The 24,051-nt window shown below is 34.0% G+C and overlaps 1 protein-coding gene across 1 annotated transcript; it reads left to right on the top strand.

Moving 5' to 3' along the window:
• Window positions 1-714: 714 nt before the first annotated feature.
• Window positions 715-22,077, top strand: LOC130014434 (dynein axonemal heavy chain 2-like; the record flags this gene model as incomplete). The annotated part of the gene is made up of 27 exons (XM_056103557.1): window positions 715-935; window positions 1,624-1,728; window positions 2,338-2,526; window positions 3,163-3,248; window positions 5,392-5,522; window positions 6,126-6,275; window positions 6,800-6,967; window positions 7,836-7,996; window positions 8,403-8,542; window positions 8,985-9,117; window positions 9,800-9,945; window positions 10,850-11,060; window positions 11,517-11,775; window positions 12,773-13,059; window positions 13,786-13,950; window positions 14,556-14,681; window positions 15,114-15,329; window positions 16,270-16,420; window positions 16,821-16,970; window positions 17,296-17,428; window positions 17,855-17,999; window positions 18,769-18,968; window positions 19,694-19,820; window positions 20,522-20,708; window positions 20,983-21,188; window positions 21,777-21,902; window positions 22,066-22,077. Coding segments are annotated over exons 1-27 (4,236 nt in total), but the record flags the coding sequence as incomplete, so codon positions are not given.
• Between the last annotated feature and the right edge of the window lie 1,974 nt (window positions 22,078-24,051).

The following is a 24,051-nucleotide window of genomic DNA, read 5'->3' as shown; positions in this document are numbered from 1 at the left end:
GTCATGTTAGTTGGACCTGTTGGAACAGGTAAAACATCGGTAGCAGAGAGCACCCTGGGTAAACTAGATGCTAAATCGTACAGTGTGTTATCCGTAAACATGTCCGCTCAGGTGAGTTCATCAGAAATTGGTCTTGTTTTTTTTAACAGAAGTCCTATGAGAAAGAAACACAAATAGTTTCCATTATAAGGTGGGTCCGCAATGGCTTAGTGAGTAAGATGTTAGCTCGCTAGCCTGGAGGTCCCCTGTTTGATTCAGTGGGATTTTCTGGTGTGGTTCCCCATTGTTAGTGATGCATAATGAAGGGCCTGGCAATGAACAGTGTATAGTCATTTGGATAAGACAAAAAAAGACGGTCCTGTGTACACATTGGCATGCCTGTCCTGCCTTGTGGGTTTTCTCCAAGTCCTCTGGTTTCCTCCCACTTCTAAAGATCCTACGTGCAAGCTAATTATTGAAATAAAATTGAACCATATGTTAGTCCCGAAATGACCTAGTTTGTGTTGTGTGGACGTTAAACAAACCCTATTTCTCCCCTTTTTGGTCTAATATTCGATTTGGAGATTAAACTTTGACAATGTTGTAAATGATGTGCTTAAGTTATATTCCATAGAAATTGAAAACTATGAAATACTTATTCTGTATTAAGCAATAGAAAAAAATAGTTTCCAAAAGACCTGACAATAAATTTCATATATTTTGTATTTCAGACAACTTCGAACAACGTACAGGATATAATAGAAAGTCGCGTTGAAAAGAGAACAAAAGGTGTTTATGTTCCTATCGGAGGAAAGAAATTAATCACGTTTATGGATGATTTTAACATGCCTGCTAAAGATACATTTGGTTCCCAGCCTCCGTTAGAGTTGATCCGACTGTGGTTAGATTATGGTTTCTGGTACGATAGACAGAAACAGACCGTCAAATATATCAAGGTTCGTCAAAATTCTTTAAAATTTATATGTTTTATCGTAGTCATTCCCTTCATTTGAGAATTCGCGTGTTTTTCTTGTGCACTGCGGATTTCCTTGTGTGGTGTGGTTTTCTCTCAGTGCTAAACACCTGTGCACGATCGTATTATTGAAATAAAATAATTCGCAACAAATTGCGACTAAATTACAGACTGTTTGAACCCTGGACTAACCTGGGGGTCCTGTGTACACATTGGCGTGCATGTAAAAGAATCCTTGACAGTTGGATTATGTCGTAGGCCGTAGTGCCTCATATCAAACTATATGATGTATGCCCATCTTCAAGAAGAATCTTAAAACAGCTTTTTGTCAGAGCTCTTGATTAATCAAAATTCATTTTATTAATCATTTTACAGAAGTCCTTTATAATTAATTACCTTTTAATTATGAGTTTACATCTTTTTAACATTTTATCCATTAAATATGAGTTTCACTTTTATCTATACCCAGTACTGGAAATCGTTGTTTCTTGTTTATGTTACTGTGATGTGGTAAGATTTATGGATACCGCTAAGTTAGATTTGAGATACACTATCAAATGAATTAAATTATTATTATTATTGATATTATTAGGATGAGATTGCTGTAGGTTTCACTTTCATAAATATAGAGATTGAAATTTAATTAACCATGTTGTTTTTTTCTCGTGTAGGACATGTTATTAGTGGCTGCTATGGGCCCACCAGGTGGAGGTAGAATGGTTATATCACGACGTCTACAGAGTAGATTCAACCTTATCAATATGACCTTCCCACATGTAAGTTCAATAGTTTAGATAATTCAAATTTTGAAGAGATTATTTCTTTATTATCTATCTAGCACCAGGGGGCGTTTGGTAGCAAAATGGTTAGATCATAAGGTCTAGTCATTGAGTCAAGGGACATGATTTTAGATTTCCCACTTGTACGTGACAGAGTCGAGTCGCCTGTCCAACCTTTATTGTTTTCTCTGTGTCCTCTGGTTTATACCCACTGCTAAAGACCCCTAAGTGCAAGCAAATTATTGCAATAAAATTGAACCATATCTTAGTCCTAAAATGACCTAATTTTTGTCTCTCTATCCAGGACCAGATGGAATTAAGGAAGGGACGTTGAAATGACTATCCTTCTGTGTTTTCATGGAAACAAATTTGACTTAGTTTTTGGTATACTCAGTGCAGGTTGATGACTGAGTTTTCTAATCGGTTGAAATATCTGTTTTCATTTTTAGATGTTGCTAAAATCGACCAATTTCAATCTCATTATCCTGTTATCACCCTTTTTCCGAATCTATGATTAAAACGCCATGGAACATTAAACTGACTGAATGACTGCATGTTCAATGTTATATACAACAATAATTTATTTTTGTTTTAATATTTTTCCAGGAATCTCAGATAAAGCGAATATTTGGTAGTATGATCAACCAGAAGTTACAAGATTTCGAGGAGGAAGTAAAACCAATCGGTGACGTGATGACACAAGCTACGATAGAGATGTATAACTCTGTGGTTTCAAACTTTCTACCAACGCCAGCTAAAATACATTATCTCTTTAATCTCAGAGATATCTCAAAGGTTTGTTTATTTTATATTATATGATAGACTTTGGCAAAACCAATTGTATTTTCAGTTTGTTAAACTGCCTATTGCAGGTCTTATCTGAATTATTAATTAGACATTAATTAACTTATCCAGACCATAATCAACTCTCGATGTAATCGCTAGCCTACAGTATTTAGCGGATTGGAATACATTTTTTAAAAAATAATTAAATGTAAAAATGGATAATCAAAAGTTTTTTTTTTTTATCGTACCGACTTTAGTAATGATGATCAAGGCTAGCCTAAATTTCCAAAGCTTATATCTTGGTTCAGAGTGGAGCAATTTGACTGAAATTTGCAGCATATTCTATTTATGTTATATATATTTTAACTATGTCAACTCTTTATCTAATCTCCCATAATGCTCCTTTATTGAACAAATAACTATTCTCGCATGGTCAGTATTTTGTAAGGATTAGTCAATAACTAATTTGGATCTATGAGCTTTTGACAACAGCAACCAGATATTTATTGTTTTTTCCCAAAAGATATCCGAAGGCAAATTTGACTGCATTTTCTTCAAGAACAAAAATTCAAATTTGTGTATCCATAGTTTTGGAGATATAGTATAAATTTAAACTCTATGGTGTTATTTTGATATTTTTTTAAGATTTTCCAAGGATTATTACGAGCTAATAAAGTTTACCATGATACGAAGGCCGCTATGACCAGATTGTGGATTCACGAATGTTTCAGGTTAGTTTTCTTAAAATATCTTGATTGCTATCAATGATTGGTGTGATGTTATTAAGTTGGTTTATTTGGGGACAGCTAGGCCTCCTTCCTGTATGTTACGAAACGTTGATAGTAATTAATTAATTATATTTATTTCATAGACAAAGGTATACATACAGAAGTACAGATGCGATAATAATAATGGTAGTAATACCAATAATAAAATTTACAATAATTTTACACTTATTTACAGTTTCATAAATACATGTTTAATTAAATAAAATTGACTTATTTTGTACATAAATACTCTATAATCTCGTTTATTTTTTCTTTATCACAGACTTCATTAGAATGTTTCATAAATAACATGTCATTTATAGCGCCAGCAGTTTGCAGGTCATTAATTTTATATTTGTTAGTTGCGACATTTACCATCCTACTTATTATTTCAGTTTTTGTCATTGAACAGAAGACATTCTTATACATTTCATATTTTTCACAAATATAATTAATATTCTCACTTGCATTTGATTGGCTACCATTTAGTGCAAGTAGTCCACATATGTATGTGAATTTGTTTTTACTATTTAAAACAGATCCAATAAATTTTACAAACCGTTTATGAATTTGGGCATCAATAGGTAGATCATTACAAATCAAATGTAATAGGCCATTATGAGTTCTATAAGGAATATTAAATATGCGTCTTATACTTTTGCGCCAGGCACAGTTAAATTTCTCGGTAGATTTGTTAGTTAGGTTCCACAGTTGACATCCATATAATGGCATACAAAATGTTTTAAATAGTTTATACTTAATCCATGGCGAGACAAACTTAAATACATTTAAAGTTACATTGAATCTTACAATAAAGTTATTTATACAGTTGTCTATATTATTTATGGTCTTATCACTAAAGATTGAATGACCTAAGTGTAATTCTGAAGTGGAGATATTAATATTTTTATCACCAAACTTAATTGGACAAGTACTCGTATCAGGTTTATTATTGTGTCTAAATATTAGAAGCTTACTTTTGTCGAGGTTAAATTTGACATCGTATTCATTAGAGTAAGACTCTGCAATGTTAAGTAATTCTTGTAAGGCCTTTCTTGTTGGCGTAATTAATGTGACGTCATCTGCATATGCCAGGGCTCCTATATACACATGCCCAATGTGACAACCAAATTTACTGTTTTTCAGGCGCACTAATAACTCATCTAGATATAAACTAAATAGTATCGGAGATAGAATCCCGCCCTGTTTCACTCCATTCGAGACAGAGAATGGTTCATCTGTGAAATTACCCCATCTGGTCCTGATTTTTTGATTAATATACAAATTTAAGAGAAATCTAGCAATTTCACAACATATATTTTTTCGTAATAATAATCGAAATAGCTTTATGTAGTTCAACCGATCAAATGCCTGACTGGCATCAAGCAGACCAACAAATACGTCAGACTTTCGGTTATGATAATACTTAATAGTTTCTTTCAATACAAAGGTGCAATATTGTAATTGCGAGGAGTTAAATATATGAGGGTAACAATCTAATAATATCAAATCGATTAATTTACCTATAATGCTACTCAGTGATATTCCTCTGTAGTTACTAGAGCTATTCAAGGAATGTCTACGATTTTTAGGTATGGATGTAATAGTTGACAAACAAAATGATTCTGGACAATAACCATGTTTAATCATGGCAGTTATTAACATTGATAAATGGACATGATATGTATTTGAGGAATATATAAGATGATCACTACTATGACCCATATAACCATCGTTTTTACTATGTTTCAGTTTATGTAAAGCGACCTTATGTTGTTGTGAATATTTGAATTATGATAATATTCTCACTAGAGATATTATTTACTAAGAAAATAATTATAAAGTATGGTTAAATGATTGAGAGCACAATATGTAATATATTGGTGCTGCTGTGTCTTGCGTGAGACCATTAACCATACTTAAAATACAGATACAAGTTCATTTCAATGAAATAGTCACACAAATAAATATTAGTATAAAAAAGGTGTGATTGGCACGTTGCCCGTAAACTATTTAAAATACTGGCACGCCAGCATATAATGATAACATTGCATCTGTATATTAATAATAAATAAACCCCATCTTGTTATTGTTTTTGTTTTTCCAGAGTATTTTCCGATCGTTTAGTCGATGAGAAGGACTATGAAACATTTGTAGGGATTTTAACGGAGAAACTTGGTTCTCAGTTTGATCAAACGTTCCACAATATCTGTCCGAATAAACAACCACCAATATTTGGTAAGTCACTAGTCCATATACCAATGTCATAATCATGTGTAATGGTAACTTTTTTGACCTCCCATCTAGCAAATCACGCCACAAATCACCTTTGAAACCCCATGTTTTCAAATTTATTTCGGAGGAGAGAACACCCTCACATCCAGACCAATCTACACCCTCACACCCAGACCTATATCCCCAAACATCTGGGTTTTGGTGGCCGTATGGTTAGCGTGTGCGCATTGTATCATAAAATCTGTCATGAGTCAACTGATGTGGTTTCGTTCCCTTGGTTGTACGTGACAAGGAGTAGGGTCGCCGGTCCAACCACGTGGGTTTTGTCTGGATCCTCCGGTTACATCCTACTGCTAAAGAACACTATGCGAAAGCGAATTATTGAAATAAAATTGAACCAAACCATATGTTAGTCCCAAAATGACCTAATTTGTATTGAGTGGAGGTTAAACCCCATTTCTCTCTCTCTTGACTACTCAACTTTTCAAAATTATCTCAGAGGAGAGAACACCCCCACACCCTGACCTATCTCACCAAATATCTTGTGTCTATCAGTGATATCTTGGTATTGTTGTAGGTTATTTAAGACTTGTTTTATTATTGTAGGTGATTATATAAATACCGACCAGGTTTATGAAGATATAACTGATATAAATGCGTTAAAGAAACATATGGTTGAGATGTTGGCTGAGTATAATAGTTCCCCAGGTGTTGTCAGCATGGATCTTGTTTTATTTAGAGATGCTATAGAACATGGTATGTATTCTTATAATTATTCAGATCACGTTTTGCATCTCCACCACGTTATATTTGGATCCTCGGATCCTGAAGTTTTGCACTAAACTTATGGGTGAAAGAGAGACAACTCGTATCCATAGTCTGTCATTGAGTCAAATGGCGTGATTTCAGTTCCCTGCTTGTACATGATAAGGAGTAGGATCACCTGTGTTTCATAATAGCGAATTATTGAAATAACTTATAGTTTGTGCTGAATGGGCATTGAAACCCATTTCTCTCTCTAGCTGTCCATATAAATAACTTACCTATGATATAATCTTTGAATGGCATTTAGCGATTGAACATAATATAACACAACACAGTTCTATGGATAATAATCATTCTGGTCGTTGTCAAGCATATAATTGTTGAGAATTTGTAAATGTATGAACTGTGTAGTTTTGTCTTCTAAGATAGTATGCCTTATTCGCAAGCATAGTGGTAACATGTTGTTGATTATGTATTTCGACAACCTCGTAACGTTATTGATTATATATTTTCAGTATCTAAGATAGTACGTGTTATTCGCCAACCTCGTGGTAACATGTTATTGGTTGGTATTGGAGGAAGTGGACGTCAGAGTTTAACACGATTAGCTGCAAACATGTGTGAATATTCAACATTCCAAATAGAAATAACAAAACTTTACAGACGGAATGAATTCAGAGATGGTGAGTCAACAATAATTTCACGTAGAAGCAAGCTTGGACATAAGGCACCTCAGTGACCTTTCACAGAAATTGTCTTACCTAAATTATTACACAATGCAGAAGTTTGAGTGTTTTTTGAAAACTTATCGATATGTTTAAATTTGTCAAACTGTTCAAAACGTTTCAGTCGTATTTGCAAGTTTTTACTTAATGTCTGTGAAATTGATCGACTGGAATTTAGCCTTAAAACTTAATAAATACTGTCAAATTAATAGTTTTTGTGTGTAAAACACTTGGAATATATATAAGATGTTTGGATAATGTTAGAAATGTGTCAATTTAGCCTTAAACTTTATAAATTCAATTAAATTATGTGTAAAATCACTTAGAAATATAAAAAAGGGGATAATGATAGAACAAGTACGATCATACTATGGACCAGGAGCTGACCATGTTGTTGAATGAAATTTAAAAATCTAATTCACCAAATCGATGCTGAATTGTTCAAAGATCAAGCATGGCAATTTTCATGTACAATCGTACTTGAATTGATGGAGCCTTTAAACTTTTTCGAAGAGTGTCACCCCAAGAAAAAGATAAAACAACAACTTACAAGATGAGTAGCAGTTAGCGACCAGTTCCTGGTCCAAAAATGTTGTGTAAATCTTAGCTAAACAAAATAAACCACAACTTGACTGACTGGCAGAAGTTTTAAAATGAAATTTGTCATTAAGATCGTGCTATTCCTAGCCAAAACAAAATGTTAAAAATTGAGCGGCTGACAAATTTTGAAGTGAATTGATATAATAGTAAGCCGTAGTGCCAGTCTTCATTAACCCAGTCGGAGCAGAACAGAAGGACATTAAACCCCATTTCTTTTTATTTATAGATTTAAAGAAGTTGTATTGGCAGACAGGAGTGGAGAATAAACCTACGGTGTTCTTGTTTAATGACACGCAGGTCGTGGAGGAGAGTTTCCTAGAAGATACAAATAATGTGTTGAGTAGTGGAGAAGTTCCTAATTTATATAAAACAGAGGAATTTGAAGAGGTAGGATGTGGTGGATGTTGGACCATTTTCAAGGCTGGAACTATTGACTGAGAAAGTTTGTGAACTTTCCAGCCTGGGTTCCCCTTGTCAGTAATGCAGATTGGAGAGCCTGGCAAAGAACAGCGTCTAGTTGTTTTGATGCCTTGAAAAAAAGCAAGGTTTTGTTGATACCATTGGCACCACATTAAATATCCCATGATAGTTGGAAATTAATATAAAAGTAGGTTGTTGCGCCGCTGTCCAGGCAAAACTACCCTCATACCATAGTGCACTGCCCCATTCACATATAGCACATTGCATTGTGCATACCAATCTTCTTGTTGCTGCAGATAAAAAATTAAAATTCATTCTATTTTGAAACTATTCATAAATGGCAATATTTTAAATTATGTTGGTTTTATTTTAGGTACGAAATGCATTAGCTGATGAAGTAAAAGCGCAGGGTATTGATGATACAGCCCAGAGCGTTTTCGCATTTTTAATTGATCGAGTACGAGCTAATCTTCATGTTGTATTATGTATGAGTCCAGTTGGTGAAGCTTTCAGGTAATTATTGGTCTCAGGCTTTCTGAATATAGACATTAGAATATATAGAAATCTGAATATAACATTGCAATATAGACATAGGAATATAAACATCGGAACATAGACACTGAAATATAAACATCGGAACAGAGTAGTGGGTGGAAACCAGATACCCGGAGAAAACCCATGAGGTTAGGCAGATGTGTAAACACCTGAAATTTTTGCAGAGGTCTTGAACAGTGTATGCAAGAGGAAAAAGAAATGAAATTTGGTTAAACATCATACTGTTCTGCTCCGATTGAGCTAATGAAGACGAGAATATGCAATGCAATGTGCTATGACAGAAATTTTGCCCGGACAGCAGCATTTCTGCCTAGCCTTTAATTTACATCTTTTTTTTTCTTTTTTTTAATCCCATCCAAACTACAAGTTGGTGTGTATGTAATATTTGTTATAATTTCAGAAACCGTATTCGTATGTATCCAGCATTTGTTAATTGTACAACGATAGATTGGTTCAGTGAATGGCCACAAGATGCGTTGTTAGAAGTTGGTAATAAATATCTATCAGAAACATCACTCGGTAGTGAGGAGGATGTGAGTATAAAAACTTTAACTATTTTTTAAATTAAAATTCAGTTTTTATGTGAAAGTTTAAAATTTAACTATTTTTTTAAATTAAAATTCAGATTTTATGTGAAAATTAAAGTATAACTAATTTTTAAATTAAAAACTAAAAAGCTTTACCTTTTTGTTCAAATCAAATTTTTTGTCCAAACAGATAAAAAAGTTAGAATGTTATTGATATCAAAAATGTGTGCCTGGTGTTATTTTTGTGTCTAATCTTGTGAGAATTACATCCAAATACCAATATATTATTATATTAAATGATAAGATATTATCAGAAGGAATATTTTCCATAACTTTTTTCGATCCCTGCATTGGCCGAGAAAGTTCATCCAGATTTTCCGGCGTGGTTCCCCCTTGTCAGTGATGCAGGACGGAGGGCCTGACAAGGACAGCTGTCTAGTCCTTCGGATGAGACGAAAAACCGAGGTCCCGTGTATACATTGGAATGCACGTAAAAGATCCCTTGGCAGTTGGAATTCGATATAAGAGTAGGCGATAGTGCCGCTGCCCGGGCAAAATTTCTCTCATAGCACACTGTATGGCGTATGCCCGTCTTCATTAGCCCAGGTTAGGAGCAGAACAGTAGGACGTTAAACCCCATTTCATTTCATTTCATAACTTTTTTTTATAAAAATTTCTTTTTTCAAAGGATAAACTGAAACCCCAAGTGGCTGCCATGTTTTCAATCATGCATAAATCTGTGTCAGAATATTCACAAAGAATGTTGGCTGAGATGAGACGTCATAATTATGTTACTCCCACTAACTATCTGGAACTCGTCTCGGGATATAAAAAGTGAGTCAATTATTTATTTAAAAAATATCAAGAAAAATATGGAGTGAAAAGGTTGTATGCTTATATTATTCTAGTTGTTTCAATGGCATTTAGTGATTAAACTGGAATACACAGGTCACCATTCGAAACATCACTCATTATTAATAAGCAGTAATTGTCTTCCATAGAATCATGATCTTTATAACTCCATATTCATCTCAGGTTGCTGTTTTTAATTCAAAGGCCTGTGGTGATATGCCTGAAATTTCATTTACAGTCTTCTAGGCTGATCAATATTTGGTTAAAGGGAGACAACTCATATTAAACCAATTTTAAATTAAAAATAGTGTAAGGGAGGTAACTCCAATCAATTGGCAGAATATAAATTATAATGTACTATATGAAACAATAATAACAGTTAGCTCAGAGATAAAGCTGTGAGGCCAAACCAATATACTGTAATTTTCAGTTCTTCAGACTCTTGATAAATAAATAGCCACTTAACTCACAATAGAAAAACTGAAAAAAAAAATTAGTCAGTGTGGCCTTAGCAATAAATAGATTTACATGGATAACACCGAATGAATAATTCGAAAATTTGTCCAGGAACCATAATTCTAACTAGTTTGGAAGCCACTGTGGCTCACTGAGTATGATGCTGGCTCCCTAGCCTTTAAGTTTCAGGTTTGCTCCCGGTTTTGGCCGAAAAGGATCTGAAAAGGACACCGTTTAGTTGTCCCATTTTGGCGTGCAAGAAACCCTGACAGTTAGAATTCGATATAAGAATAGGTCGTAGCGCAGGCAAATTTCCATCACAGCACACAGTAGGGCGTACGCATGTCTTTATTAATGCGGTCAGTCCAGAAAAGTAGGACATTGTACCTCATTTCATTTCACTAATAGGATTATTTTTACTTGTGAACAGATTGTTATTTGAGAAGCGTAAAGAATTGGGTGATGCCGCCAACAAATTAAGAAATGGTTTGAGTAAAATTGACGACACTCGTGAAAAAGTACAGAACATGTCCGTAGAATTAGAAACAGCTAAAGTGAAAGTAGCCCAGTTTCAGAAACAGTGTGAAGAATATCTGGTCGTTATTGTTCAACAGAAACGAGAAGCAGACGAACAACAGAAGGTAAAAATAGTCAGAAAGGGGGTGGCTGAAAGATGTCACACATGCGTGTTAGATCATAAGGTCTGTGATCGAATCAAGTGGTGGGGTTTCGATTCCCGGCTTGTGTCCAGGAGTTATGTTTCCAGTACAACTTCCTGGGTTTTCCCTGGGTCTTCCTATTTCCTCCCTACACTTAAGCGAATTATTGAAATAAAATTGAACCATGTGTTAGTCCCGAAATGACCTAGTTTATGTTGAGTGGACGTTAAACCATATTTCTTTCTGCATGTTATTTGCATAAATATTTAAAAACAATCATTTAGATATTGGTAGAACACATGAAAAAACCTTGACAGTTCTCCATTAATTTCAAAGTCTGGTTTTAAACTCTTTCCCTTCTTTTAAATTTTTTAGAACTAAATGACAATTATCAAAGCTTATGTTTTTTTATTTTTGTTATTTATTTCATATTTTCAGTCTGTAGCTCAGAAAGGTGAACGTATCGCTGAAGAAGAAACAAAATGTCGTCACATGGCTGAACTGGCTCAGACAGATTTAGATGAAGCTCTGCCTGCTCTACAGGAGGCTATCAAGGCTTTAGAATCGTTGAATAAGAAAGATATGACAGAAATTCGATCCTATGGCCGACCACCCCCACTAGTCGAAAAGGTTATGGAAGCCGTCATGATTCTTAGAGGAAATGAACCAACGTGGGCTGAATCCAAAAAACAGCTTGGTTAGTATCTTTGGGGTCATTTCAGTTTTACCAGTATTCAGATATTTAACTCTAAAGTGACCCAGAGATTTGACGTCATAATGTTATAAAAACCACGTCGTATCGGTTAATATTAGAAAAAAAGCAACAATAGATCGATCCTTTAACCCTTAACCAGTCTACTTCATTTTGACATTATAACGTCAAAGGGTCAGGCTAAATAAAGGCTAAAGTGAAATATTTTGTATGCCTATTTCAAAAGACTACTGCGGGATAATTAGAAGTGATAGACTCTTGACACCAAAAAAAAATTGAAGGGGATAAGTTGATCTATAATTTGCACATTGTCTGTCGTTTTCTAAATCATTTTCATCAGAAATATCATCTTCAGAACCGGTTTCATCGATATAATCTGAGTCAGAATCATTCATAAGCATTTCAAGCACTTTGCCAGTCTTTAACCGTCGTGACATTGAAAAATTACGTTTTTTGTCAAAAAATGTTGAACCTTTTTAAAGACATGTTTTCCTCAATGCCGTTGACAAGACAAGCTCCTGTCTGACATGCATGTGTAGTCATATCAATTAAATATGAAACTTAATATTCAAATGCGGCTTATAAAAAAGTTTCTAACTGTGATTGACCGCGGTCGCTCCAATGACCACTTAGCTGTATAACGTGTTTGTGACTATATAAGTCGACAAAGACCGATTAAGGGTTAAGAAAATGGATAAAATGATCTAGATTTAATGGCATTTTGATAAATATGAAATTTATGCCACCAATGACTATGGCAAATTCTCAAATTTGAATATTTCATACAAAATTCATGTATATAACGATGATATCCATTTTTATAATGCTAGGAATGCTGCATTGAAATGGGTCGTTAACGGTAACATTTCAAAGGACAATATTATGAATAGGCTTATCACTCAACAAATATTTTATCCAATTTAGAAAATTTCATCTGGTGTTTGCTTTCGTTGAGATTTCATGATTTTTCTTAATATTAAAGGTGATGGTAATTTCCTGAAACAGTTAATGAACTTTGATAAAGATAACATCACCGATCGAATTCTGAAGAAAATTGGACAATATTGTGCGCTTGCCGACTTTCAGCCTGAGGTCATAGGTCGTGTGTCACGGGCTGCCAGATCATTGTGTATGTGGGTACGAGCTATGGAAGTTTATGGACGTATTTATCGTGTGGTGGAACCAAAGCGCCAGAGATTAAACGGCGCCATGTCACAACTAAAAGAGAAACAGGATGCATTGTCGGACGCTAAATCGAAATTAGCCGAGGTAAGATATTTCTAGATGTTTATGTGTGAATTTATTTAAAATTTCTGTCTTCATTAGCCTTGTAAATGCTAAAAAGTAGGACATTAATCCCATTTGATTTCATTTATTTAAATTTGCTCCATCAGTTCAGTTATTGATTGCCTAACCTGACCTTGTGGATTTTCGATGTATTTAGAATTTGCTACATCAATTGTCTGACACAGAACTGCACCTCAGCCCCTAAAATATTTTGATGCCCCCTTTTGAGTTCTGAGATAGTGTAATATAAATTTTCTGGATCTACAGTTTCCTGATTAATAAAGATCCCTGGGTATGTGTATGTAGTACACATATGCTAAACATTAATCCCAGAAATTAGCTTGATTAGGTGCAGAATAGAAGGATGTTAAAGAATTACGTAAGATTTAGATAAAGAGCTGGTTGTTGTTGCTATGAATATGATAGTTCTAAAATTGATAATGCAAAATCAGTGTTTAAATCCATTTAAATCTCGGCCATCCAATTATAGGCTTGTCATGTGAATAAATGTCAGTAATTTGAAGCCAAAATAAAGACTAGCAATTAGGAAGTTTTAGCTCTTACATAATGCATCTTTAAACCTAATTTTATTTATTTACATTATGTGATGCTTCCTCTTTCAAATTGTTCCCCTACTGAAATATAGAAAAGTTTAAAAGTGGATATTGTCTTAATTTTCATTTTTGAACTTGATTTATTGTTTTATAGGTGGAAGAGAAGATGACAAAGTTAAAATTAGAATACGACGAGAAACTCGCTCAGAAAGAAGAGTTAAAACGTAAAGCAGAACACACTGAAATGATGCTAGATCGAGCCTCAAAACTTGTATCAGGTTTAGCTGGAGAACGAATCAGATGGCAGGAAACAGTCAAGGTAAATAAATTTGATTATCTAATTTGGTTTCTTTCATCTACCCGTTTCCCTTCAGACAAAATCAAGGTCCTGTGTTTTCATTGGGGGAAAAAATAATTCGAAAACAAATAATACGTAGTATCTGATATGATAATCTGATATAATTAGTTTATTACCTAATTAAAGTCCTGGTGTGCCATCAGCATTTTTGTTAAAATATCAAATTTCTTGCCGCTTAATCAACAATAATATGTACTTAGAATGATTATTTATTATCTAATTAAGAAAAAAAAAAAAAAATAACAACACTAAATAATCTCCAAACATCGATTCAATCAGATTTGAACTGCCCATCAGGTTTCATAGCTACCAATAAAAAGATGGTGGTGTCTTGTAAAGCTCGAGCAGCATAGAATGATGAAATTTCAATGTAACATAACTTTGCAAGTACTGAATGGAATGGACCCATTTTTGGACTGATATTCCTTTTTTAGATTCATTTTTCACAATATTATAGTTTGCAAGTGATTGCTATTGCTAAAAATTGTGCATCAAGACTTTAAGAATGGGGTTACCAACATTGAAGCCATTGTGTGGAGGTTTAATATTATCATGTTTTATTACAGGATTTAGAAGAACGTATGGGATATTTAGTGGGTGATTGTTTAATTGCTGCAGCCTTCCTTTCCTACATGGGACCATTTTTATCAGACTATAGAGATGAACTTGTTCAAACAAGATGGATGAAAGAGGTGAGTAATTCAATATTTACTTTAAATTATCACAAGGTATTATTAAGTAGCCTTTGGTAGCTGCACGGGGTGGCTCAGTGAGTAAGGCATTGGCTCTCTGATTTGGAGGTCCCATGTTCAATCCCGGTGTTGGTTGTTCAGTGAGATTTTCCGGCATGGTTTGTTAGTGGTGCAGGATGGAGGGCCTGTCAAGGGACAACATATATAGTTGTTCAAATGGGACAGAAAAACTGTGTCCACATTGCGATGCACGTAAAAGAGCTCTTGGCAGTTCAGATTCGATGTAGGCAGTAGTACTGCTTTCCGGGCAAAATTTCTCTCATAGCACAATGTATTGTGTATGCCCGTCTTCATTAGCCAAGTTGCTACAAAACCTAAGGACATTATACCCCATTTTATTTTGATTATTAATTTAAACTTTATTTTTTGTAGGTTCGTAAACTGGGTCTACCATGTGATCCATGTTTTAGTTTCTGTGGTTTTATGAGTAAACCAACACAAGTTAGAGACTGGAACATCCAGGGACTACCTAGCGATAGCTTCTCCACGGAGAACGGAGTTATCGTAACACGAGGTAGCCGTTGGCCGCTGATGGTGGATCCACAAGGACAGGCTATTAAATGGATCAAAAATATGGAGGGTGTCAAGGTTAGTATTTGTAAAAAGTAGTTTCCCTTAATCGCTATTTGAGAGATTGTCGAATCCCTTGGAAATATTGTGACAGTTGAATCTCTACAAGGTTGAATTGGGTGGCCAATTGGTCTAATGTGTGCACTTTAGATCACAAGGTCTGTCTTTGAGTCAAGTGGCGTAAGGTTGCCTTTCCGACCTCGTGGGTTTTGTCCGGTTTCCTCCCACTGCTAAAGACCCCCCATGCGCAAGCAAATTATTGAAATAAGATTGAAACATGTGTTATTCCTGAAATTACCTAATTTGTATCGAGTGGGTGTTAAACCCCATCTCTCTACAAGACATAACATCAATCCAAAATAGTTTACTTTAAATTAGTTGAGTATTTACAATTTTATCATGAATTGAAAATTCCGCAACAAATGGCATCCTCTACAGATGATACAGGGCCATCTATAAATGTTGGGTAAAATGTTTTTATGGGGCCCTTTTGATCAGCCTCTATTTGACTTTTTGAAATATGGTACCATTAAAATTTCCATTCAATGTCTGATATTTTATTTTAATCTAAATATTTTTTCTCTTTTTTTAATTTTGAATCATCCTAAAAAATCTTGATAAATCATGGTTTTGCTACAAATAGCTAAATTATGACACAATATTAAATAAGTTGTAAGCCCTTCTAGAACAATTTTTGAATTCCTTCTTTGAGCGGCATTTAGCAATTGACATATGTAATACAAAAACATAATTTGGAACACAATTACTATTTTAATTAAAGTGACGTTTCGTTAAGAACCCTCAACGAAACGTCGCTTTAATTAAAATAGTAATTGTGTTCCATATTATGTTTTTGTATTAATTTTTGAATTGTTTGCCAAAAATAGCTAAATTATGACAATTTTTAAGTTTTAATATTTAACATTTTATTTAAATGTGATTGATTTGTATATTACAGGGGTTAAAGGTTGTTGATTTACAACAGAATGATTATATGAGAACGTTGGAAGGAGCCGTACAGTTTGGTTTGCCCGTTTTATTACAGAACGTCCAGGAGAAACTCGACCCATCGCTTGATCCTATACTCAATAAATCTCTGATGAAAATAGGTAAAACTAATACAATCTTTGTAGTATTACAAAAAACTTAAACAGGCATTATGCAAGAGCTAAATCTGCCTATTGCAGGTATTTCTTGAGACCCGAAATGTTATATAAACTATTAATTAGACATTTATTAATAGGACAAGACCATAATCAACTATCGATGCCATCAGATTGGTCCGATTTTAAGTAGATTAAAACGGTTTGCGATTTAATGATTTAATTTAAAAATGGTGAAGCAACAACATCTTTTAACCAAAACTATGTTCTGCAATTTTTATTTTATTCAACATTCAAATAATTCTGTGTCTTTTATTTTATCCAACGTATTTTTGTAAGAAACTGATAATTGTGTAATTGTGTTATTTTTGTCTATTTTACCTGTATAATTGATTATTTGTTACAGGTGGAGCATGGATTATAAGGCTAGGTGATAAAGAGGTAGAATATAATTTTGATTTCCGTTTCTACATCACCACTAAACTCAGCAATCCTCACTATCCACCAGAAATCTCCACCAAATCCACCATTGTTAATTTCGCAGTTAAAGAACAAGGTAAGGCAGTTTCCGATTTTTCTTAGATATCCTGCAACATCATCAAAAATGGATCAAAAAAGTAACTCTATTAAATGTTTCTTGAAAAGAGGAACTGAACACTAGACTCGGCTATCAAGTATATATATATATATATATATATAACCATTGGAAACACTATTCACAACTACGAACAGCACTGGCCCATAAACCCATTCCTCTCTTTCTCTCTCCTGTCTGTATTAACATTATCTAATGCCTGTCTGTCTATCGTTGTAATATGTCTAGAATCCCAGTTACTGGGTATAGTTGTCCATTATTTAATCCCTGTCTATCATTGTAATAGGTCTAGAAGCCCAGTTACTGGGTATAGTTGTCCGTAAGGAACGACCAGAATTAGAGGAACAGAAAGACAGTTTAGTCCGAAACATCGCCTCCGGTAAAAAGAAATTAGTAGAATGTGAAGATGAAATTCTCAGGTAAGTCAAACCATCAAATCACTATCAGATAACTGATTTTTCGACCGACAGTTGTGTCAGGATTTATGAATACTGCATTGAATCTTGAGTCTGGTCTCCCATACCCTAAAGTTGTTTCTTATTATGCATCATAAATCTTTTTCTCCACACCATCAAATCTTTCCATGAATCCTTTCCATTACTCCATAAATCCTCCCCATTACCCCGTGAATCCTTTGCATTACACCATGAATCCTTTCCATTACACCATGAATCCTTTTCATTACACCATGGATCCTTTCCAAGACATCATGAATCCTTTCCATGACACCATGGATGCTTTCCATGACACCATGGATGCTTTCCATTAAACCATGAATCTGGTGCATCACACTATGAATCTGGTGCTTCATTTCACCGATTCAATGATATATATTTGTTTTTCAGGTTATTGAATGAAACTAAGGGATCTCTGTTGGATGATGAACAGTTGGTGAACACACTGCAGACATCAAAAACTACATCACAGGAAGTTTCGGAACAATTACAAATATCAGAACAGACAGAAGCCAAGATTGATGCTGCTCGAGAGGTAATTATAGTTTTTCAAAAATTTTGCTCTTTACTTGTTTTTACTAAAAGTCTTACTAAGAAGACTTGAAAGTGTTTACAAATCTAAATTTAGAACCAACAATTCATTAAACAAATTGAATATTTTGCATTTTAAGTACAATGAACGACCGTTTCCTCAAACAAAATCTCACTATGGAGATGATTGAAAATCTAAATTGAGAACTCAATATTAAAAAATCTAGCAATTAGATGAATAAGCATGACTTTTTCTGCAATCAAAATATCTCTAAACATGTCACCATTGTGACCAAGGCACAACTCATTATAAATAGGGAGCCATGGTGGCTAAGTGAGTAAGACGCTAGCTTGCTAGCTTCGAGGTCGCAGATTCGCTCCCGATGTTGGGCAAGAAAGTTTCCCCTTGTCAGTGGTGTAGGAAGGAGGGTCTGACAAGTACAGCTGTCTAGTCATTTGGAGGGAACGGAAAACCGAGGTCCCGTATACACATTGGCGTGCATGTAAAAGATCTCATGGCAGTTGGAATTCAATAATATAAGAGTAGGCTGTAGTGCTGCTGTCCGGGCAAAACATCCCTCATAGCACACTGTATAGCGTATGTGCATCTTCATTAGCCCAGTCGGGGCCGAACAGTAGGACACTAAACCCGATTTCATTTCATTTTCATTATAAAAGATTTGTCAATTTATGGAATAGCCAGCAAACCTGTTAAATGTATTTTATTTCCCCTACCTTATATTAATAGTCATTTTATCTTTTATCCAAATTAGGGATATCGACCATGTGCCCAGAGAGCATCCATTCTGTTTTTTGTTCTGAACGACATGAGTAGAATTGATCCGATGTACCAGTTCTCACTTGATGCCTACATTGAGCTGTTCATCTTATCAATTGAGAAAAGTCAGCGAAGTTCAAAACTTGAGGAACGAATCCAGAATCTTAATGATTATCATACCTACGCTGTTTACAGGTAATTCAAGACTTCTGATTTCCCATAAAAATTATGTTCTGTTTAATGTGTTTATCAATTGATCAATGCCATTTAAAGATTATGTCAGAGTTAAAATTGCATTAGCTTAATTCTTTTAGTGGCTCAGCTCAGATCAACTTTTTGAAATAATATTGTCCTTGTTAAAACCACTGATCTTCCTTATGCATTTTTGCGACATAAACTAATTTTGCATGGCTTATTGCATACTAAAATTAATTATTCAACATCTAATTTATATAACAAAACCAAAATATCAGTGCTAGATAACCTCCCATAATAAGACTATAGCAATAATAAGAATTCAGAAATAAAAGGAATTTATTATCTATAATTCAATTTTGTAAAAGTTTTAATATTCATTAATACCATGGATGTGTCCGAATCCTTCTTTATCTGAACCCATATTGATATAGTTTTTATCAGCCATGAGGGGGGTTGGGTGGCCGAAGGGTTTAGATGTATGTTTTAGATCATAATGTCTGTCATTGAGTCAAGAGGTGTGGTTTTGATTCCCTGTTTGTACATGACAAGGAGTTGGGTCACCTGTCCAACCTTGTGGGTTTTCTCTGGTTCCTCGGAATTCCTCCTACTACTAAAGACCCCTTGGCTCATTAAAATAAAATTGAACCATATATTAGTCCCGAAATCATCTGGTTTGTGTCAATTGTAAGTTAAACCTTTGATATTATATTATTTATCTTCAGGTATACATGTCGAGGATTGTTTGAAAGACATAAGTTACTCTTCTCATTCCAAATGTGTGCCAAGATTCTCGAACATGCCGGTAAAATCAACATGGATGAATATAATTTCTTCTTACGTGGTGGAGTGGTGAGTCAACTTAGAATTTATATAGAAAAATATATATGATATGCATATATATATAGCGTCAAATCTTCAGTTTTTAATCAAATTTTTTCACAAAACGCAGTTCATCTTTCATAAATGCTCTTTGTCTAAAGGATGCAAATTTCAACTTTTGTGTCATTAGCAGATTGTTTGAAGGTAACTGTTGTTTAGAAATATTCTCAAAAATTTTTAAAGAAAAATATTTGAATCTCAGTTTTTGCAACGATTTTTAAATATTATTAAAATGGTATACAAGTTATCTTGATTAGGTGCCAAAGACACATTACAAAATGGAATAAACACATCCCAAATTTTTGGGAACCACAGTAAGGTGTTGACTCACTTACCTGCAGGTCCGGGGTTTGATCCCAGTGTTGGTCTGTTCCTGGGGTTTTTAAAGTGTGGTTTCCCTGTGTGAGTGGTACAGGTTGGTTGAGGGCCTGGCAAGGAACAGCGTCTATATATTTCGAATCCTCAGATCTTGGGGTTTTACATAAAACTTGTGGGTGAGAAAGGGAAAAACAACCATTATCCATGTTAGAATTTCAATCTCTATCTTTTTTACTCAGAGAGGCAGAAGAAGTACAACATAAGGGAGACAACTTGTATCTACTTAAATGTAAGGTTTCAGACCACAATGATATTCAGTATACCACTATATGACATAAATGATGTTTTTACAGGTGATAGATCGTGAGAATCAGATGGATAATCCGTGTTCCACCTGGCTATCGGATAACGCTTGGGATAATATCACAGAACTGGATAAACTCACTAACTTTCATGGTGTTATAACATCATTTGAACAATATCCACGAGATTGGAATATTTGGTTTACCTCCCCTGAACCAGAAACAACAGGACTTCCAGGTAAGACATGACACAATTATATGGAATACAAGTTATTCAAAAGTTTATTTCTTGCAACATTTCGACAAGGGTTCTCTCGTCTTGATAAATTTGATCCATCAGTTCAGTTGATTGCGAATTTTCTGTTATTTATAGAATGTTCAATTTATTTAAAATTTGTTAAATCATTTGTCTAATGCAGTAGTTCTCGACTATTTTTGGGCCATGCTGCACATCAGCACCTTAAAACAATTTTGATGCCTCCTTTGAGATAACGCAATTTGTTTTTTTCTAGGTGAATGGGATAATGCTTGTAATGAACTACAGAAGATGTTAATTGTACGATCGCTGCGACCTGATCGTGTTTCATTCTGTGCCACGTCATTCATTGTTAATAATCTGGGGTCAAAGTTCGTCGAGCCGCCAGTGTTAGACATGCAGTCTGTTGTTGAAGATTCGACCACCCGTACCCCGTTGATCTTCGTTCTGTCAGCTGGTGTGGTAAGTTCAGTTTATTCATTTAGTATAAATAATCAGCTGTATGAAAAATTAGGTTTGTTAGTCCCAATATAATTATTTGAGTCAGAACAATCAATCGTCGATATAGTCAGCTGTATGAAGAATTTAGTGTGATAGTCCCAAAATAATTATTTGGATCAGAACAATCAATGATTGAGTTAATCAACTGTGTGAAAAATTTGGTGTGTTAGTCCCAAATATAATTATTAAAAAATATAGTTGCCCATATAGGAAACATGATGAGTTGTAACTCTGTATTGACAACTGGTTATTTACCATTTTTCTAACATCCATAATAATTCAATAACCATTTTCAATTTCATCATTAAATACTACCTCAAATACAATATAAACAGTGCCATTAAATTTCTTGTACAAGCTGATTTCAACAGATGCAAGAATTAGGAATTAATGACTTGTTGATATCTTAAGTAATAATACATTTTCAGGTGTATTTATATTTTCTTTGATATTACCCATGCATTTATGAGACATTCAAATATCTGCATTTGATTTATTAACATTTGCTTTATTATATGTTACATGGTAAACTGATTCTCTTGGTTACAGGATCCCACAAGTTCTCTTCATCAGCTGGCTGAGAATTGTAGAATGAGTTCAAAGTTCCACACTCTGTCCTTAGGTCAAGGTCAGGCTCCCATAGCAACCAGATTGATTAAACAAGGAGTAAGAGAGGTAAAGTAATCTCCCTTTAGTTGAAGCCTTCATTAACGGTTTTATTTACTAATTTCAAATAATTGAAAATTTTTAAAAATTATTTGAGTCGTTATATTATATTATGTGACTGGGAGCAAGAGACATCTTGTCGTTCACATTTCACTTATTATATTTTATACAGGGTCACTGGGTGTTCTTGACTAACTGTTTTATTATATTTTATACAGGGTCACTGGGTGTTCTTGGCTAACTGTCATCTATCATTGAGTTGGATGCCACAGTTGGATAAACTAGTAGAACAGTTACAGATAGAGGAGCCTCATCCTGAGTTCCGTCTGTGGCTTAGCAGCAGTCCACATCCTGAATTCCCGATATCAATTCTACAGCAGGGTATCAAGATGACTACTGAACCTCCAAAGGTAAATTTCATTTAGTTATTTGTTTTTAGAAGAAAACATGAGCTTTAACTAAACTGGAGTCGCTTTAAATTGTATGACAATGACGACATCATCTGATTTGTTGACATCATGTTTATAATTGTTTTATTAAGTCGTTTTTTTAATTGAATTTATTTTCAGGGTTTGAAAGCGAACATGAAGCGATTGTATAATTTGATAACAGAACAACAATTTCATCGTAGTTTAAAACAAGATAAATATAAAAAACTTCTCTTCTCGCTCTGTTTCTTCCACTCAATTCTCTTGGAACGAAGAAAATTCTTGATGTTAGGTTGGAATATTGCCTACGAATTCAACGATTCCGATTTTGAGGTAAGTCTTCTAGTTACAAATCTATTAAAAAAACAATCTTTGCCAGTCATTACAGAATTTATTTGCCCAACGGATCTATATTGTAAAGCATTAAACTTTTTAAAAGAGACAAATTTTTATAGAAAATTTCAATTTGTATGATATATTTGGGTTTTTTTCCATGTTTTATATTTTAAATATTTGATCTACATAAAATATTATATAATTTTAATTATGTTAACTGTGAATACTGTGATACTTTTTTTTTATTTATGTATTTAATTGTTGTGATTTCATTTAATTTGTCTCGCAAATTTATGTTTGGCACAATATAGCCCAGTTGGAGCTGTTGTGCCATAAAATTCTATATGTCATTCAGAAAATTATTAAGGAATTTATGGTACATATAAAGCCCCACCATTTTGATAATTAGGCCTTCGGGAAATTTTTTAAAAGCTTGCTTCTGATTTTGACCTTTTAAACAAAATATCGCTTAGGAGAGAAAATTTATTTATTAAATATGGCTTACGAGAGAAGATTTATTTATTAAATCGTGGCTTTTACGCTGTTTAATTTGTGAGAAATGTGCTTTCATCAGGAAAATTAAAATTTCAAAGGATCGATATTGTTCAGAATAAAACCGTGTCTATACCTTTGTGTGCTTCACATGCCTTCTCAAGGAAAGGTTCTATATTGTTTTTTGGGGGGGGGTTTTCAACCTGATTCAAAATATTACGGCAAATTTGGCTCAGATAAAAATATTATACCCTCAGTATGCTTTTAAAGAAAAAAGAATTAAATAAACAAAGTATTTACCTACCTCTTCATTGAATTCTTCTTGAAATGTGATCTGCACAATACAATGATGTCATAATTCCATGATGTCATAATTCCATGATGTCATAATACAGTGATGTCACAAATAATATGACTGAAATTTCCTGAGGAGTTTTCTCTAAACCTTATTTATTTTACTATCAAGCGATGTATTTGAAATATTTTTAATTTGTATGTCATGAAAACAATTATTACTTGATGTTTATATTTCAGGTATCTGAAAATCTATTGAGTATATATTTAGACACATACGAAGAAACGCCCTGGGATGCCCTCAAATATTTGATTGCTGGTATTAATTATGGAGGTCATGTGACTGATGATTTCGATCGTCGTTTGTTGATGACCTACATCAATGACCAGTTCACCGAAAATGCTCTGGCTACACCATTCTTTAGGTAAGATTTCTGATTGAATTTAAGAGATGCTAAAAAAAAATTATTTGATTGTAACATTTGTTTTTCGGGAAATTTGAACTCCATTTTATATCAACGCATGTATAACATTGATTTTCATTCGAGGATATATCTTGATCAGCCTATCAGCATTAACTTTCTATATTTGAATTTGTTTTTATAGAG

Source organism: Patella vulgata, chromosome 1 (assembly GCF_932274485.2).
Source record: "Patella vulgata chromosome 1, xgPatVulg1.2, whole genome shotgun sequence".
NCBI classification, from domain to species: Eukaryota; Metazoa; Mollusca; class Gastropoda; family Patellidae; genus Patella; species Patella vulgata.
This window is presented reverse-complemented; position numbering and strand designations above follow the sequence as displayed.